The sequence below is a fragment of the Platichthys flesus genome, chromosome 3 (assembly GCF_949316205.1).
Source record: "Platichthys flesus chromosome 3, fPlaFle2.1, whole genome shotgun sequence".
Lineage (NCBI taxonomy): Eukaryota > Metazoa > Chordata > Actinopteri > Pleuronectiformes > Pleuronectidae > Platichthys > Platichthys flesus.
In genome coordinates this window covers 19,228,615-19,242,434 of record NC_084947.1, presented here as the reverse complement: position 1 = coordinate 19,242,434, position 13,820 = coordinate 19,228,615, and the positions used below count along the sequence as shown (strand labels likewise).

The following is a 13,820-nucleotide window of genomic DNA, read 5'->3' as shown; positions in this document are numbered from 1 at the left end:
TCAGATATTGACGAGTGCCAGGATGGAAGCCACATGTGTCGCTACACTCAGATCTGTCAGAACACAATCGGAGGTTACGGCTGTGTATGTTCCAGAGGATATCGAACACAAGGAGTAGGACTTCCATGTCTGGGTACGATATCTGCTGCATCTGTTTTGACATACAACTCAACAATGATGCTCTGATAAGGGCACAAAAAACATGAGTGTCTTTTTAACCTTCCAGACATTGACGAATGCCAGCAGACACCAAACCCTTGTGCCTTCCAGTGCCGCAATGTGCCTGGCAGCTTCAGGTGCCTGTGCCCACCCGGTACTGTGCTGCTTGGGGATGGACGCTCCTGTGCAGGGCTGGAGAGAGGGCAGACCTTCACCAATGGGACCAGAGTCAGGGCAAGAGTCCGGCCGCAGCTAGTGTCGACTCTGGGGAGGCCAATCCTCTCGCGTACTCACGGAGCGTCTCGTATCACCAGACAGAGCTGTCCTGCAGGGTACACCAACAGAGACGGAACGTGTGTTGGTGAGTGTGCAACTAGTTCACATGTGCAGTATTCAAAACAAAGAACAGTATGCCCCCATCATACTGTCATACTGTCACTCGGTACAGATGTGGTACTAACATCCGTCCCGAGTGATCCGATCACAAGTGGTCAGCGCTGTGTGTGTGTGTGTGTCTGTGTGTGTGAACGCACCAATATGAATCCTGAGATTCCAATCACACTGAGGTGGTCTGATTGCTAAGGTTCCTTAACTAGTCAAATCTTTCTTCAGAGCACCGCTGCATGAGATACATTTAACCCAGCCTGAGTTCTCTCTCTAATGCCGACACACAAACGTGGTGACTTCTGATATATTCGTATACTCTTCTCTGGTCTTCAAAAACACAAATGAAAGTCGTGATTATTGCATTAAGTGCAGGGGAGTGAGATCTAATCAAAGGTGGTCACAGGAGAAACATTCAGGACACATTTCAATACCAGGTGTGAACAGGCAATCTTCACACTGACCACTTGTGATCAAACCAGAATGGATATTAATACTAAGATTCATCCCTCCCTGTGCAGATGTGGATGAGTGTCTGCTCAGGAAGCCATGCCAACACGAGTGTCGGAACACCATTGGCAGTTTCCAGTGCCTGTGTCCCCCAGGTTATCAGCTCTTACCCAATGGCAGGAGCTGTAAAGGTAAGAGCTTACTTAAACCCTTTACAAACCAAGTACTTAAGTTGGCTACTTTACATGATTACAGCAAACCTCTCCTCTCTGTCTCTACCGATAGACATTGATGAGTGTGTAGAACAAGGCATCCAGTGTGGAAACAATCAGATGTGTTTTAACACCAGAGGAGGATACCAGTGCCTGGATACACCCTGCCCTGCTTCCTTTCAGACTGGTGCCAGACCTGGGTAAATTACATGACTGCAGTGTATTGTAGAGTGTTTAAAAAACACTAGGAGCTGTGAGATATTTTAATCCTGGCAGTGACAACGTTCTCTTTCCTGTTGACTTTTTTAAAGGACATGTTACAGGCCCTGCTCTTTGGACTGTGCCACAGGCGGCTCTCCTCTGCTCCTGCAATACAAGCTGCTCACTGTGCCCTCTGGCATTCCAGCTAATCACAATGTGGTACGACTGTCGGCTTTCTCGGAGTCAGGTGTTCTGCAAGATCGCACGTCTTTCACCATACTTGAGCAACAATCAGAGACGGGAGTGATGGGCCGGGTGTTTGGCATTAGAGACGAGGCCGGCAGGGGGATCATTTCCACCCTGCGGGCTCTGGACCGAGCGGGACTTGTGCGGCTGAAGGTGCAGGCCACCACCATCTCGCTGCAGGGCCGGATCACCTACCAGAGCATCTTCATCATTTACATCTCCATCTCATCGTACCCCTACTGAGCCTCTGTGCTGCTTTACAGATGACTCTGCCCCCCAGTTGCCCCTTGGTCCCCTGTCTCCCACAAGGCAGTTATCCAAGAAATCCCAGTGCCTTGGACACATTTGGCCACCCAAAGAAAGAAGAAACATAGAATAGGTGGACATAGTGGATTTCATGAAGCAGGTAACCCCTGTTCTGTGACTTAAAAGTCAATGAAAAAAGTAAGAGAAAAGACCTTCCCTTTTTTTTGCTTTCAGTGGGAAAAGTGAATAAATTATAGAGCAGATCATTCTCAACTGAAGACATCGGAACTGACAAAGATGCTGGATGAACTATTTTTTTTGTTCATATTTTATTGACCATATGCTCCAACTGGGAAAATGCCAAGAGTGTATCTTTCTTCATCAATATCTTAAAAAGGACAATACCAAAAAAATGTACTACCAACCAAGCACTGACGTTATTTAGTTTCCATCAGGCTATCTGTCATTTTGGTAGTTTCAAATGTGGAATTAATATTTCTGGGGCAGACTCCTTCTCATATAAAAAAGTATGATCGCTGCCCACACTTGGAAGTACAAGCCTATTATATTGTTTGGTGTTCCCCTTTTGTTTTAATTTATTGAAGTCATTTGAACACAACACTGCCTCCTGACACGGACGGTTTGATCTTATAAGGATCTGCCAGTCAACCCTTCAGTGGCACGTTGTAACAGTGGCTTGTAGTGGTCGAGTTAGCAACAGTGTTTAATCTATCATATGTGTTTTTGTACTATTTTCTAATGTTTTTTTTTTTATCATGTGGAAAAACTTTTTTTTAAAAACTATTCTGAATGTACTCAAGTGCTCTGAGTGGTGCTGGTGTTTCAAAGAGTACACTGTTGGACTGCGCCAACAGATTCTGCAGGCTGGCTTCTCTGCATTCTTGGTGATACACAACATTTGGAAGAGCTGCTGTTCAGTCTTCAAACATGTGTCATCATACAAATCAGAGAAGGGAAGTTATCTGAAAAGCATGTCACGCTCTCAGTTGCAGTTAAATTACTTTTGCAGATTAAACAAATATTCCTCTGTTGCTGTAAATGAGTGTCAAATATTTGTAGAAATAAAACGAACAACACTCTGGTTTTTGTCTACTTTATTCTTATACGATAGTCTGGATCAGTCTTGGGTAAAACCTGACCAAACATTCATCAGCATTTTGTTGCTGCCAATATTGCTGCCAACGTGATATATAACAAAGGGCGGGGGTGCACAAAGTTAGGTTGATGAACAGCTCTTTAACCCCAACCAGATGCTTTTGGATCATTTTACCTTGGCTTACCTCAACACTAACCTTCAGTAAAACAGACTTCTTGTTGCACATCCAGTAAACTGTCACACAACTTAAAGAGGATGTATGCTGTTTACACTGTGTGGCTCTGTCAGGTCGCACTTCTCTATTTGACTCGGAGAGAAAACGAACCAACCCTGAGCCAAAGGTCGTTCTATTTGTTTATGTCCGTATTTGATCAGAGCCCGATGTTTTCCAGCAGTGCAAAAAAAATCAAGGAGATGCGTCAGCAGACGTGACTGAACCCGGTAATCGTTCAAAAATGTTTGTCCAAACCCGGCCCAACCCTGTCAGGTCTTGGCAGGCTGGGTAGTGAGCTACACTCTGATCATAATGAAAAGTTCAGTGACTGCTGATGTCTCTCTGGCTGATCTGGTGAGTTCATGTGCGCAGACATTGTTCAGTGATGTCATCTTTTGAGGTTCTGATCAGCCACTCAAATGTACCCTAAGGGTTTCTCATCAACGTAAGACAAGAAGTGATCCAAACATAAACCAACTGGAAATATATTCATCACCACTGTCTTCCATCAGTACAAACCTGCTCTGTTTTGATATGAAGTGACAATGTGTAACTACAGTAAATGTGTTTCTACAGTAATCCTAGAACAGGACTGAGCCTCTGGTCTTGTGCATAAATCAAGACTGTTTTAGACTCATCCTCACTCCCGAGACAGGACTTCATATCACCATGAATCACTGGACTTTGTTAATTGTTGTAAAACTATGGTCTGGCTTTTAGGTTTTTCCTCCAGTGTTGTCATCACTGCCATGTGTTTGGCTGCTGGTCGTAATAACTGTTGGACTTGAGGAGAAAAAAACACAAACAATATTTAACAGCTCAATCTCTACAGGAGGGAATTCTAACATTCTCCACTTTTCTAAAGAGACACGTGGCTGCTGGAGAAGAGGTGAGCGGCTTCACGACAAAACTTCAAACCCCCTGAAACCCCGTTCATTTCATTAACTGACAAAAGCTGAAGAACTAAACTGTTTTGCATCTGTTATAAAAGTTAGATATTTGAGCTTCGTTTCTCTGAAGTCAGTTATGGAGAAGAGTCAGGAGAGGGTGTTTGCTGATGCTTCAGGCTGCCTGGAGTTGTTTAGTTTTTTTACTGTTTATGTAATATTAACTCCTTATGAATTACTAGAGAATGTGAAAAAAATAGTTGATATCATTATTCTTGTTGGTTAAAAACTGTTGCTCAGATAATCTACAGTAGCATCCACATGCTCCACTGCTTTCATCAGGCTAGATGGACAGACGGAAGGACGGACAGACGGAGAGACAGACATTTTCTCAGTAACATTACACAGAAAGGATTCCAAAGCCACTTCCTGATTACTGTGTTTCTAAACAGACAGCTATTAAACCGAAACCTTCTGGATGATGCTGCATGTGAAGTTAATAAAAAACACCCTGATCTACGTCTATAAAATCACTGCAATAATCAAAGCAGCTCTGATTTTAGGACTAAAACAGATGTAAGGATGTAAATGGTGTAATCAGTCGCAACAAATAATAAAAAATCGCAGTAACAGAAGGGAAAAAGAAGCAAGTGTTACTTTCTGAGAAAAACAGCAGGACAGCTCACCAAACTGGAGGCTCCTCATTCATTAACGCTTTATAAAGCTTCGCAGATTCCCTGCAACACATGTGTGTTCTGTAAGGCAGACCAGAGGCCTTCTCCTCTCTTCTATAAAACACTAAGTATTAGTGGGAATGAATGCTTACGGCTGCGTGATGGCTCCCACCACCATCTCCCCTACTGCTTTACACAGTTAGGATGTCAGTAGAAATGGGGACTCGCTGTGCTCCACTTACTAATGAGCATAACACTGTTGCCTATTAGTAAGTATAAGCAATGGAGCTCAGAGCAGAACAATCATTCACAAATTAAAACTGCAAACAAAAGAATTCTTCAATTCAAAGGCAAACATTTCCTTTGTCCTCCTGTCTGTCTGATATCTGTTGCCCTTCATGGGCCATATAGACTTACAAAGGAAACATTTACAGCTGTGCCAAGCAACATTTGATATGAACACTGAAACTAATTATTTTAAGCACCTCGAAAGGTGTCGCTTCTATTGATGAACCCACAGACAACCATCTCAAGATGTGAGGTTCCCTTCAGCTCTGACCCGCAATTAATCTTAATTATAATGCTGAAGAGTGCTCGGTACCAAATGTCAAAGACACAGCTAGCCACCGGGTAAAAGCAGTGATGTAGCCACATTTTTTCCATAGGAAATACAGAGAACAAAATGTATAATGGACCTGTACCCCTTTCTGTTACAAGTCTAGACAAATCCAGTCACAACCATGGTTAGACATGGACACAAGAAAAACATATTTAGCAAACACAGCTGGAAATCGGTCCAAAGGTATGATTACAAACCTGTTCTTCATCTGTGCTGGAGACATAATAACCAAGCAGCTTAACAGAACCCTGTTATGTATAAATTCCTGTGATGTCTAATTTCACATGTCAGATGACAAATCCCACACGCATACCATGACTCTTTCTGTAACTGTCTCAGAAAATCTGATGTCGAACATTGTCAAACAGTAAAGTAGCAGATTTGCGTCATTCAAACAGGGTTGACTTTTGATTTAAAGACAACAATGACATGACCCGATGTGTGAAAAAAGCTTTACATTTATCAGGTCAGGTGACGCCTTAGGTTTATGAAATTAGTTAAAAAAATATACATTAACATGTAATTTCAACTTTGTAGCTCTTCATTTAGTTATGTTTTCTTTGTAAATTAAATGTGTAAATGTAAAGTTTGCACATTTTCATGACAATATTGTCTATGTGATTTGTATTTGTTTTCATTAAAAAAAAACTATTCGACCACAAATTGCCAGACCATTTACAAATGCAGCTTCAAACATTAATGTTTAGTGTAAGTAACTGTATTAAAAAACACATTTGTAAGGGATGTTGCAGATGAGATAATAGAGGATGAGAGAAAAGTTGAAAGTTATCATGGACAACCCCTTTTATCCTCTCTGTGCTGAGCTGAGGCAACACAGACACATTCAGCTACTGACTCACCCAGTTACACGACTCGAAGAGCTCCTTCATGCCATTATCCATCAGACTGCACAATGTTACTTTAGTCTAAGTTGTAAAACCAAGAATCACAGTAATCACGTTGTTGTTTTAAGTCTGATTGTTATTCGATGTCCAATTCACCAACCACACCAAGGCAATTTCCTGTATGTGTAAATATACTTCTGATTCTGAAAATGACTGCTATGCACATATTGCATATGTACAACCGAATTTGGATTTAAGGGACACTCAGTCATCCAGGTCAAGTGTATATGGAAAAGTGAGGATGAAATAAAGTCCAGTCGCTTTTCACAATTCCTCAAGATTGCACCAATACATTAACATTCTGGATTTCCCTTACATAATGCATATGTATAGAATAAGTATCTTGTTCTACTACTTCTATTATGATCTTATTTAGTTTGGATTCTGTTTCTATTTCTTACTACATTTCCTTCCAGGATACTCCATTTTAGTTCTACTGTATCAAATGGAATTTCACCTAAAGGGGATCAATCACGGTAACCGTTTTTGGAAATCAAATTATTTTTTGTGTTATGAACTTTATGTATCCGTCAAGCTGCAAAGCAGATTCACTGATTTGCCAAGTTACATCACTAACATAACAAAATGTTATTTAAAAAAAACTTGACATGAGATCATGCATCGCTCATCCAAAAAGCTCTATTAAATTTTGCAGAAGACTCTTTGACACTGCACAAACGTGGAGTCACTGAGATGGAACAACACAAACTCGAATTCAAACCAGTAATGAATATGAGTAATGCTGCAGCTTCAGACGGCCATAACTTCACTGTCTGTAAATAAGTGTGGGGAGGTTGGGTAATTCTTTGATGTGGTGATGGTGAACTAATGAGGATGCCGAGAGCCTGTCAGTACTCCTTGAGTAAGGCAATAAGTAAATACTGGACACTGTTATACAAATATACTTCATTGTTAGAAAAGTGTAGTGTTCCGAATCGTTTGGCACAGAATCAATAACTAAAGATAAGGAAGCTTTGAGTAATGGCAAGACTGATCCAATCACCTCAACCTTCTATGGGCTCCAGCCAGCCTGACCTCTACCTCCTTGTTAATTCAAACAAGATGAGGGTCCCCTCGTGCCAAAAATGTAAATGCAATCAGGCTGCACACTGGAGTGACTGTGCTGTGTATGAATATAAAAGATGCTGGCAACATGTTTTAAAAGCATTAACAGAATCTGCTAGCAGACACTTTGTCAACATTACACTCGAGGAACGGAGACGAGTGTATGAAACAAGCGTATACTTTCCAGTTGACACGTCGAGTTTCCCTCTTCATCTGGCCGTGCCGCCAATAAATGGGATAATCAACATCCACGTGCAGTAAACTCTTACAGAGCTCTACCCTGTGCCCTGCTGGAAATTACTTGTGCACAGATGAAAAGGGGTGTGACGATAATATTTACTTGTTGCCATAGCAGCAGTGAAAACATACATATCTAAAAATCTGTAAAAAAAAAAAAAAAAAAAAGAAGTAGGCCAGGGGGGGGAAACGGGAAGTGAGGAATAAGGTAAGCATGGCACACAGAAGATAGGGGGTAGTTTGCGTATTAAGAGCTGGTAATTTCTAATGCATGGGCTCTGAGGTTTTACATTTGTGTTGAAAAATTGAAAAAAAAAACATCAATAGAGGCTGACACTTGGTGCGGAGGAGTCAGGGGTTGCATGAGCTCATGGAGACTTGCATTACACACATCCGTACAAACTCAAAGCGCTGCTAAAGCGAAGCACTGACAGCTATCGCCACTCTTAGAGGGGCAATAAAAACACAAGCACATTGTGTGGTATACTCCTTGACATCAATCTTCACAGCTTGCTTGACAATATTTCCTGCACACATGAGGTTACAGCTTGCCAAGAACATCAGTGAGTGTTGGACTGATGTTTACCCTTTACAGACTTGTGTGAGGCTTCTTATGGCCGCCTGTAGAATACGCAGCCGGTGATGACGTCACCGAGACAATCACACTCTGCCAACCACCCACGATGCTCTCTCATTAACATATCTGCCTCCAGGAAATGCAAAAGGACACCAGCTTTAACGATAACTTGTTCATGTGTTCGGAACATGTTGGCTGGAATGTGGCTGTTGTGTGAGTGCATGCGCCTGGTTGAGTTTTTAATGTGGCCCAGACGCTGACTTCATCGGCACAACGCTTACCACAGTAGTTTCATCCATCCTGCTTCCCAATCTGCCAGCCAAACATTGCTTCCTACCATTACACCCGGGGACTGCAGATGAGGGGGAGGAAGAATAAAAAAAAAGTAGAGACTTGCATCAAATTCAAACATTTTGTAGCTAGGGATAGAAAGAGGAACGACCACCACCTGCTGAAAAAAAAAGAGGGAATGCACAAAGTTCTTTGGATCGCTTCCACACAGAGTCTCAAAGCTACTGTTTTGGGTTTGGCTCTACAGTTTATATCATTCACATCAGTCCAGGCATTACAGCCTGACTACAGGCGCCAGGTTTTCTTGTTCCTCACATTCACATTTTTTCCAAGCACAGGGGCTCTCGAGGCAACTATTATATAAGCGTTTACAGCAAAGTTCCAAGCAAATTAAAATGAAATAATCAGGGCTCCATGTCAAGGTAAGTGGATTTTTCAGCTAGACAAGTGAATGGAAAAAATGAATTAAGTCATAAACAAAAAAAAAATATGTCTCCATGCTATGTGCCGCTCATCTCTCATCTCTTCAGTTAAAATAATGTTATGTTGAGAATACTGATTTAAAACATATGCAATATTTCCCAATAATATATCCAACTGCTCCTTTTCGATCATTGCTTTGATTGAGTTGATCCAAATATTCCACCCACAGTTTGAACATGTTACCTCAGAGGAACAGTGGCATTGATCTTACCTATTGCTCTGGTAAACTCAGAGAGAACGTCAACTTCTCAGAAACTGCAGAGATGAATTTGTCTGAGTACATTAGATTTCACTGAATCATTCGCTCTGACCCAAAATGAAGGCTCTGTGGCACAATCCTTGAAACAAATAATCCTGTTAAAGTTGTATAACAAGATCCCTCACCTTATATTTCACCTTGTAGTTTTATATGTCCACCTCATTTCATGCACAAATAACTCATATAATAACTACCTAACTTATAATCTGTGTACACCTGACAATCTGTAGTATGCGTGTGGAGCACACATTTCACCGCACATTCCTCTTTTATGAATACAAGCTCTCCATCTGGGGCCTGGTGTGCTGAGGTATTTTGTCCATAAATATCACACTCAACTTTTACATGTCTGAATTTAGTATTAACAAACACAATGAAAGTTGTGTTCGTTATTATTTTTTTTAATCTGGACAAATGACTTGTACCTGGACTAGGGAAAAGGGAATTTAATTGCTTAAAATGCTTACAAATGTTCTGAGAATGATAGGATATTCATTATAAGCATAAAATTCAAGAATTAATGATAAATAAAATGTTATATTAAAAACTGCTATAATCAATGTTTTTAATGCCTGACATAAAGAATGTAAGGTGTAGCTAATAGTGATGTACCTACAGACAATTATTAAAACTCTCCTGAAAGTGTCTTTCAGCTCATTGACCCTCTCACTGCATCATAGCACCAAACAGCAGAGACACTGACCGTCTGCTGTCCTCACATAGCCACAAAAGAGCAGTTAAAGTAAATCAACAGTGTCCTGATCATTTGACGATGTCATCAACCCCTCCGCCACCACACTCAACAATTGTATTAACAAGTTCGCTGCCCCACCAGGACATTTTGCGCCTGCTCCATTAGCGCAGCCAAGGCCTTCATTTTCCAGACACACAGTTGTTTCACTTCTCACTCTGCAGGGATTTACTGCCCCGTTGGTCAGGTAATTGTCAATCCTGCTCCAGTGATTACGCTCAGACACAACCCATACTGTGTAAGACTAGTGATAAAGAAGTACTTTCTCACGCCAGAGCTACTGTAGAGGCAGTAACGACGAGGTAAGAACCTGAGGGCATCAACAAAAATACCACTGTGGCAACAATTTAGGTGCCGTACCACAAGGTAAAATGAAGCAATGCTTTGTTGCAGGTAAACTACATCTGAATATACAAAGTATCAGAATGAAAATCAAGGATAACTTGCCAGGAAACAGGGCGTAAACTGTTAAGATGCTGAGCTAATACTTGTAATATTCTTTAATTCAAAGTCTCCTTTATACTGCTTTAAAATAACAGTCTTAGACCATGTGTGTGAAAAGAGTGAGAACCAAACCACACTTGTTTTCAACCAGATGCCCCATCAGTCCACGTCTGTAATCACACACATCGTAAAATAACTTTTTAAAGTTCAAGTTGTTCGCTTTAAGTGTTTTCGACAGCTGTTCTCCAATCCGCAGACGTTAGCGAGACGTGTGTTTCCCAACTTGATAAGCTTTAATACGCTAACCCATTCGATGTATCAGTACTATCTGCTGAGCACAACCCTCCTTGCACTTATTCAGAAGCCTGGAATGAGATGAGATGGAAATATCATGGTCATAAATACCTTTGCAGAAGGCAGGGGTAAAAGAGAAAGCCAAAAGTAGCCCCCCCTACAACAGTCCTGATCCTCCCACATACTGGCCCTGGAGTAACTGCTTCAGAGCTTGGAATGAGAAGTTGTAAAAGAATCAAGTCATTATCAGGAAGCATCTACGGCCTTAATACAAAAGAATCTGTCATTATTGGCAGGAATTAAGAGGTAATTAAAAAGTAACAACTGATATACATGTAGCAGCAGATGAGCCTTTAAACAGAGGCTTAGTCATTTTTTTCTAAAGCAACACAAAGTTATTGCAGCAACTACTAATTTCCAGTATCTGAGGAGACGTTCAACACTACAAAGATCATTCAAACAAAAAACTGCACAGAGAACAGTGAGCAAATTGCATGGTGACATCATTGCCCCCACCCCCACATACACAACGGCAAACACAGAATTACCTCATGAGAAAAGAATTGGCCTCAACATGGGACACAAACGAGTCCAATAAAGACATGTACTACCACTTCTAAGACTTATTCACTGCAGTATATTTTTTAGCAGAGGGTTTGGGGTGAAACCAGAAGACAGCGTCCCACGCTACGAGGCCCGTTTGTCTTGGCACAGTCATCATTTAGTTATCGGCACTCCAACATCCACACTTTCTGCTTTGGCTCCACTGGACAGTTTATGAGCGTTTAGGATGTATCGCATCAGAGTTTTTCTTCCTGGAACTGAGAGAGCTGGCGGTTGACTTCCAGGGGACGCGACCTCCAGCGGTATAACCCCAGGAAAATGGGGTGGTGCTGGAGGAGCTGACAGCCATCTATCACAGCTGGTGCCCTGGGACACGCTGTGGAGCACTGCTAGACCGTGCTCTCTGGCTTTACTCTCAGCACTGACCATTCCACGTTTCTTGAAATCCAATACATGTGTATATTTAGCTTGTCCCCTTCACATTTTACAACACAGACTGTGCCAACAAATGCCCGAAATTTCAGTATGAAACTTAGACATTTTTGGCAGTTGTAAGAAATAATACAGACCACGTCAATAAACTATAACCGCTTTGCTCCTTTTTGGTGTTGCGAAGAACACGTAGCGCACAGTGACCACAGAGATGAACAAATAAAATTAAATGATTTGAATGAAAGGAAAGACAGCTGTGGATGATAAATTATGACACTTGAGCAATGATGTTGGAGGAGTTTCATACTTTAAAAGAACCAGTTAATATAGCTCATGCCCAGAACCTTTCATCAACTATCATATTTCAAGGTCATTGCACCAGTTGCAAGCCCAAGAATATCTCTTGAAGACAGAGAAGTGCTCTGTTCTACAATGAGCATATGTATGTTCACACAAGGCATCTCTCCACTCTCTTATAGATGTGACTGTGCACATTCTCATCATATCCTTTCCTTGTTCAGCAGACACTGAAGCAGCTGAAGATCAGAAACTCTACAACAATAGCAGAACATTTGTTGTTTCTAGCTATTCTACCAGACTGTTCAAATGTTCTGATAAAATCCAAACTGTGACACATGGGTCAGTGGCATCACTCCACAACAGCAAATGTGCAGGATTAGAACTTAGTCTACATCAATGCTAATAAGATTTCATTTTGAAACGGCATCTTAAAAAATAAAACAAGTCCACAATGAGTTTAGCTCTGCATCATGGATAATCCTCGTCCATGCAACACACCTGAAAAAGCAAATCACATGACCATTCACATACACTGGGTATGTGTGTGCAGGTGTAACCGAGAAGCAGATTGTCAGCAATTATTGGTGACCAGGTCATCGTTTCCAAACATCTAAATTTTTTGATGTCCATACTACTAAGCAGGGCCTATTAGAAACTTCTCCTTTAAAACTCTGGATTACTGTGGACAGCTGGCATTAACGTAGCAATAGTAATGCATTTTAAAGCTAAACATAGTAGTGTGGATGTGACCATGAAGTCATTCACGGAGGGTTTTACAGAGTTAGGTTTAGGGAAGCATTAAACCAACACAGTAAAACCAGCATCACATTAAAACGAGAATGTTGTCACACATAGAAGACACAGGTCGAAATCCTTTTACACATGATTTGCTTTACATACATAGAGCTGGACTCATGTTTTAACGTCATTCAAGAAGATTCTTTCTCACTTCAGAAAGTCAATAAGAGGATTTTTAGAAGGTACGCTCCCTTATAATACTTATATATATATGATAGAAACTTTTAGTCTTTAAAATTCATGAAGCAGTGTGAGATTCTGGATGTACGGGAACACACACACTTATCTTATCTTTATGAGAACGACTGGCATATCACCCAAGGTACAATTTTATCTGCCGACCGTCAACACCAACTGATCCCGACTGGAACAGATGGAGTCCAACTTGGTCCCAATAGATGTCATGCCAAACTCTGATTCAAAATTAGCAGTTGTCTTAAGCATGTATACTAGGATACCATGATATCACATCTGGCTCCTCTCATGGTAATAATCTTATCACCATCTCTGATGAAAAGGGCTACAATTGAATTATGAGTTAAATTTACCTTAAAACCCAAACCGGACACACTGTCCAGAGTCTGTAAAAAAATATCCTTTGGAAAAAACAAATTCCTTTAAACTTGCAGCTGGCTTATTTTGAACATCCCTGGAACAGAAAACTGAAAGATTTGTGAGCACTTGCTCAACCACTGTACAGCAGACCTCGCTTTGCTCAACCAGTACAGCAAATTCAGTTTACGATTCATATGAGGACACTTGTTTGACACAATGTTTCTACGTTTTATTCACAACTGAGAAATAAACTAATTGCATCCAGAAGCAAATTGGACTAGTACAAAGACAAACATATGTAAATGTGAATACTCAAACCTTGGCAGATTCAAACAAATCTGAGCTGTTGCAGCCAATGATACCATGCACTACAAATAATGACTAAATTTTATTACTTTTCACTTTCGTAATGAAGGCTCCCACTGAGCTCTGTCTTCTCCAGTCATTTCACACACA

The 13,820-nt window shown here is 41.0% G+C and overlaps 1 protein-coding gene across 1 annotated transcript in view; it reads left to right on the top strand.

Moving 5' to 3' along the window:
* Positions 1–3,037, top strand: part of hmcn2 (hemicentin 2) — a 45,871-nt gene extending 42,834 nt beyond the window's left edge. Inside the window, exons 77-81 of the mRNA XM_062385001.1 lie at positions 5–133; positions 227–520; positions 1,065–1,184; positions 1,279–1,405; positions 1,517–3,037. Coding sequence (XP_062240985.1) covers positions 5–133; positions 227–520; positions 1,065–1,184; positions 1,279–1,405; positions 1,517–1,895 — 1,049 coding nt within the window. The 3' untranslated portion in view covers positions 1,896–3,037. The remainder of the gene's footprint in view (positions 1–4; positions 134–226; positions 521–1,064; positions 1,185–1,278; positions 1,406–1,516) is intronic.
* The last annotated feature ends 10,783 nt before the right edge of the window (positions 3,038–13,820 follow it).